The sequence below is a fragment of the Salvia hispanica genome, chromosome 1, assembly GCF_029641045.1.
Source record: "Salvia hispanica isolate PSC_SH4W2 chromosome 1, Shi_PSC_v1, whole genome shotgun sequence".
NCBI classification, from domain to species: Eukaryota; Viridiplantae; Streptophyta; class Magnoliopsida; order Lamiales; family Lamiaceae; genus Salvia; species Salvia hispanica.
The window spans coordinates 63,874,824-63,881,295 of NC_142692.1; the positions used below are offsets into that span (position 1 = coordinate 63,874,824).

Genomic DNA, 6,472 nt, shown 5'->3' on the forward strand with positions numbered 1-6,472 from the left:
AAATTCTTGATATAATTTTGCTATCTTTTGTCAAATGTATTATTGTATAATTTTATAATTTTAGATTCGTATATTAGTATAATGTTTCGTACTATTTCTTATAAATATTTCATAATTTGATATAATTATAATGAGCCGTGCATAGCACTGGAGTAATACTAGTATTAATAACACTACACGTACGTAATTGAAACAAAGTTAGTAAATCAAGTAGTACTGTGCTATTCTACTACTAAACGTACACAATTATTCTTAATACTACTACAGATACATAATTTTCATTTTTCAATAATTGTTTATTGGTTTAAAAATTGACAGAATCTTACTTTAAAAAAAATCTTATTACAATATATTATTTAATTTAATTTAAGTTATTGACAAATATATAGGTGTGTAATTTAGATCATGAGATTAGTGTGTAATTTAGATCAAATATATAGGTGTGATTGAAAAGTATAAAAAGTGAGTAAGTTTGTGAATATTCTTTTGAGAAATGATAAGAGTAAAATTATATTTAGGGTAACATTTACACTAAAATAGGTTTAAGTTTAGTATAACGGTGGAAATGCTCTTAGAACATTAATCTATAAAAAGTAGAAGCTGCTAGAAAATGAACTTTTAGACAATGGGATGTAAATAGCTGGAAAAACAAACTCCAAATGTGAATAACAATGATAATAGCCATAGGGGTATTGGCCACAAAACAACTAGTCTGTTCTAACAGATTGGTTACATGGTTAACCTGATATCAACTCAGATTGGTTCCACTAATGATATTCATAATTAATACTATCATTTTCTCCATCACTATCACTGGAATTGTAGATATCATAATATGACCAATCACTGTCATAATCCCCATCTTGATAGCTGATAGAGGGTGGAGACACCGGACGGAGCCTCAGATCTTTTAATTGGTCGGAACATCTTTTGACTAGAGCACCTTGCATATCAAGGCCTTTGCATCTCCCAAGATCAAGTGATTTGAGGTGGTAGCATCCATCGAGAATTGCTTCTAGTCCCCTATTTTCTATCCACTTTCCACAAGGTTGGAGATGATGCAGATTAGGCATGGTTTTCCCAATTGCTACGACATGCTCTGAAACGTCTAGATTCACAACCCAATGGTTTCTATATGTGAATGATTTCAACATTGGGCATGAAATGCCAACGGTTTCCAAATCTGTGGGATTAGGGATTAGCATCACGCAGAGGTGCAACTCTTCCAATCGCGGGAGTTTCTTGATTGCCTCAGTCAAAACATACCCCATTATTTGAGACTCCGATAGTGTCAGGCATCGCAGCTCACTTGATCTGTCAAAGGATTAGAACATATATAAATTGCTAGGAGCTGATTTTGATATATACGAGAAAACAGAGAACCATGTGTGGTGCATGATAGGGAATACAAGACTTATACCGCTCGGTTGCGTAGTTTATCGACAAATCCACTGCTAAACCGGTCAGCTTTAGCTCGACCAATTTCCCCTGGCTAAGATCAACTGCGCAACGACAAATGTTCTTAAATTCTTTGAGCCCATACCGACGACAATGTTCATGATCCAAATCCATGATGCGCCACATGTTCGGATTCTTGCAGACTCTCCACCATGTGCTACACACTTCCTGCGCAGTCACCAGTATCTCTTCGGTGTGAAGCCTTTGCAAGATATTCGCCGTCAAATCATCTGGCAGTTCAGTCCACGACGGCAATGGTGGAAGCCGATGCAGGACTGATGAAGATGCAACTGTGGGAATTGAAGGTTCAGTTACGATTACGGTCTTTACTGTGCTCAACATTTTCGATTTTAATATACTGCTGGTGTTATGGTGTATCCGTTTCGGTTCATCTTTTCTTGACCTTTCGTATTCATGTTTTTAATTATAATCATAAAATCTAACATCTTAATAATGCTAGCTTCTCATGATCCTTCGAATTCTGTGATTAATAATGGTAGGTAGTACTATTAGACAACCTTCCTTTCATTTAATATATCAAGTACTCATAACTCCCATTAGCAATTCGATCGATTTTTTTTTCAGCCCACAACTTATATTATCTCATATCTCTACTATAACAGTTTCATTTTAATTATTATTTACTCTAAAAATATTTATCTTATTATCCCAATTAATTATTTAAGCAAATTAATGACCACTAAGTCAATGACAGAACTATTTGCATTAGTTTAAAACTAGATATGGTTTATTGACCCAAGTTGAGATTAATTAAGAGTAAAGGTAAAAAATGATCCTAAATATATAATCGAAATGCTAAGTTGGTCCAAACATTCATTTTTTGAAAATCAATTCGTAAACAAGTGAAATCACCGTTGGAGTGGTCTTTTTCTTACAGTTGCATTAAAAACTGATGGTCAACGCCCGATTAGTGATATTTTGACCCAATCAGTATACTAATTTAGTTGTACATAACTCACCCTCTTAAACATAATCCCCCACCTTCATCCCCGCCGACAGACCGCTGCCGCGCCAGCTCCCCAACAAGATCTTCAAACACCTTTCCCCCGCAAAGGTTTTTCCAAATTCTTCCCCATTGACAGGTTCAAATTTCCGCCATTACTCAAAGCAACGTCGAGAGCTCTATCTTCCCCATTGCGTGGCTGCGAAGCTTGGGTATGAATCCGGCCCTTTTCTGCAAACTACGTTGCTGGGAATGTGCACCACATGTGGGCTAATCTTGGAGAGGAAGGTGGGAAGGAATTGTGAAGAAAAACACTGATTAATTTGAAACATAGTGAAACATATTGTTTATAAGAATTAATTATACCCAACAAAAATGGACAACAGCTCCAAGTGCATGAAAAATAAGGAGAGAGTCATAAGCTGTACAATGCTACTAATAAAAAACAGAAAGGGGTTCATTGCTATCTCGCTACATACCAAGCAAAATGGGAGATACAATACAATGAAACCTCCAACAAAATCTCATTCAATATTCAAGACTAGAAATAGTAATAACCATCAAAATCTTCATAGCAAAACTAATAGGAGTAATATTCACCTTGTCACGACCTTTCGTATTCGTGTTTTTAATTATAATCATAAAATCTATGGTAGCTTCTCACGACCCTTCCATTCCTGTGATTAATAATGGTAGTACTACTAGGCAACCTTCATTTCATTTAATACATCAAGGGACTTGGATCTTCGGCTGTGGCAAAATGCACAGCAGGGGATGCTGTGTAGATCAAAGTCACTCATTTATGCATAAAAGAAAATAATCTAACTTAATAAAAATCGATGAAGGGATAAGATCTACACAGCATCCCCTACTGTGCATTTTGCCACAGCAGGGGATCCAATTCGCCTCCAACAAAATCTCATTACAACATTCAAGACTACAAATAGTAATAACCATCAAAATGTTCACAGCAAAACTAATAATATTCACCTTGAATATCATCACAACAAAAGTAACAATGAACAAATTCAGAATGACTACCATAGTTATCCAATCCATAAAACTGATAGAGCCACAAATTGAAGTTCAGAGGCTTCAGCTTAAATATATCTGCAGTTCAGCTGCGTCTAATTAATGATGGCTCGTGTCAATTGTCATGGATAACAAGTCACAAGATTAAAATAACTAGAATAGAAACTCTTTTATTTGCTCATTACATCTTTTGTATAGATCACTTGGTAGAAGACTAGAGCATTCCCCGAGATGAAGCAATTGAAGGTGGGGGCATCCATCGAGAATCGCTTCCAGTCCTTTATACTCCAACCAAATATATCCAGAAAGTCGGAGATGTCGCAAATTAGGCATGGTTTTTCCAATTGCTAAAGCTTGTTGTGAAAATCCGATATCCTGGTAACACCTAGAGTTTCTAGTCGTGATTAATCTATATTCGTCGTTTGAAACCCAACGGTTGGTGTATGTGAGTAATTTTAATAATGGGCAAGTGAAGCCAATGGTTTCAAAATCTTCTGCACTGATGCGAAGCTTCGTGATAAGGTGCAACTCTTCCAATCGTGGGAGTTTCATTAGTACCTCAGTTACATCAGTCATTGTTGTATAATAGCTTTTGAATGTAAGGCGTCGAAGCTGACTCGATCTGTAAGAAGAACAAATTAAAATACTGGGAACATGAAAATGAAATTAGACTAAAATTGACTAATATTCATTTTTTTGGCGATTTACATTAAAATATAAAATGTAAATAGTCATTTAAATCACTAAGTTTTGTCAAAATCTAGTGTATCTAATCCATCTTGAAATCTCAATCTAACTTTAAGATTAAGCTCATTGTGATTACACTTTGGATTATTTAGCTTCTTTGTGATTTAAATCTCAATCCATCTTGAAATCTCAATTCAAGTCAACAAAGATTCCACCTAAAATTTGATTAATGGGATAAACTAGAAAAATTGAAACTTGGTGATTTAATTAGCGGATTTCAAATTTTGTGGGATTTTGACCAAATATGGTGATTTAAATGACTATTTTTCCAAATATAAAATTAAATCACACAAAAAGGTAAAGCAAACACATCAGATGGAAAGAATTATTATATATTATGTACCGCTGAGCTATGTAGTTTAGGAAGCCATCCACTTTAAAACCGGCAAGCTTTAGCTCGACCAATTGTCCCTCGCTACGATCCATTGCAAAGCTGCAAATGTTCCAAAATCTGTCAGCGCCGCAACTGCAAATGCGCCCAAGTTTGCGGGGCCCGCAACAGCAAATGTTCCTGGCCGTGCAACTTTGATATGTCAAATTGATCACGCGCCACATGGCGGGATTTTTGCAGACTCTCCACCATGCACTGCACACTAGCTGCGCACCCATTACTATATCTTCGGTGTCCAACCTTTGCAGGATATTCTCCGTCAAATCATCGGGCAGTTCGGTCCATGGCGGCGATGGTGGAGGCGCAGCTGTAGATGAAGCGGCCATGCTCAACATATTCAATTTTTAGGGTTCGGTGCATATGTATGTATAGTGTTGTGAATGAATTGAGGGTTAGTTAAATTAATTTAAACATTGGAAATTATTTGGTTATATAAATGAGATTAATTATTTATAAAGTTAAATTCGAACACAGCGGTAAATGCCAAGAACTAAAGCAATTAGGAACAAGTGGGATCGTTTTGGTCAATACAGTAATTTTTTGTGGGTATAAGTATCTTTATCATTGAAAATTAGAGCAAAAGAATATACAAAATCAATATTGAATCACCCAAATTAACATTATAAAATTCAATTTTACTGAACAAATAATAATCAATTTATTACTAATCACGATATTAATTAAATAGTCTCTGCCATTAACTTATTAATTAACTAGTAATTAATTAATCAATAATCGATTCTCTTTAAATTAAAAAAAAAAAAATGAGGAATCCTATAGTTAATAATCGATTCACTGCAAAAATCCAACGATGTGGCGCGTTATTCACTTGGATTGTCGAGATTGGGCTTACGAAAAATTCGCTAGCGTATGCTAATGCTATAGCATAGTGGATCGTAGCCATGGACAATTGGTCGACCTAAAGCTTCTCAGTTATGACCAAGATTATGGGTTTCTTAACTACGTCGCCAACCGGTATAATTCACGATTCTTTACTCTTTCTTGCTTCGCGATTGCTTTCTTTTCTTTGTTCTTTAATTTATTCTAATAACACAAAACCGTCGAACTAGTACATTATCTCATGAATATTTAGTTTAAATCAGCTTTGATGGAAATTAAGGAATTGATAGGTTGAGTGTAGAGAATAAAGATTGAAACATAATAAAGTTTTTCCTTAAATAAAGGAAATGGAATATGCTGAGGGTGCAATTAACTAGTAAGGATTTTTTGAATTAGCATAGGTGTTGCTAAACATTCTAATTTTGGATGAACTTTATAGATTACCTCTACTATTTGTCTTTTGACCGATCAAGTCAGCTCCGATGCCTTACACTCGCAGGATTTGAGAAAATTGAAATTGGTTTGACTGATGCAATAGAAAAACTCCCACAGTTGGAAAAGTTACACCTTATCAGAATGCCATCACTGAGTGTAGAGGAATTTGAAAGCATTGGCATGTCTTGCCCCATGTTGAAATCATTTACATATATAGATCATTGGCTTACGGATTACCCTATTGGGAAGATTTGGCACTGACCATGCTGTTGCAATTGGAGAAATCATGCCTAATCTGCACCATCTCGGACTTTGGGGGCAACCCATGACGAATGAAGGGCTGGAAGTGATTCTCGATGGCTGCCCCCATCTTGAATCCACTCGATCTCCGGAGATGCATTGGTCTTGATCTGGATGGAGCTCTGGGTAAAAGATGTTCTGACCGAATAAAACATCTGAGGCTTCCTTCTGACTACAGTGTTAGTGATTGGGTTATCAAATATCCTGCGATGAAGATAGTGATTGTCATTTGGCTTATTATAAGATTACGAAGAATATGCTTTTTTTTTATAACTTTTATGTCATGTTGGTGAACTATGATACTA

At 35.7% G+C, this 6,472-nt stretch overlaps 1 protein-coding gene across 1 annotated transcript; it reads right to left on the reverse strand.

The window, feature by feature from the left end:
* Positions 1-767: 767 nt before the first annotated feature.
* On the reverse strand, positions 768-1,800 carry LOC125220227 (putative F-box/LRR-repeat protein 9). Its single transcript, XM_048122391.2, has 2 exons — positions 1,421-1,800; positions 768-1,314 (listed from the first exon to the last, which is right to left on the reverse strand). The coding sequence occupies exons 1-2, from the start codon at positions 1,798-1,800 to the stop codon at positions 768-770; spliced, it is 927 nt and encodes a 308-aa protein (XP_047978348.2).
* Between the last annotated feature and the right edge of the window lie 4,672 nt (positions 1,801-6,472).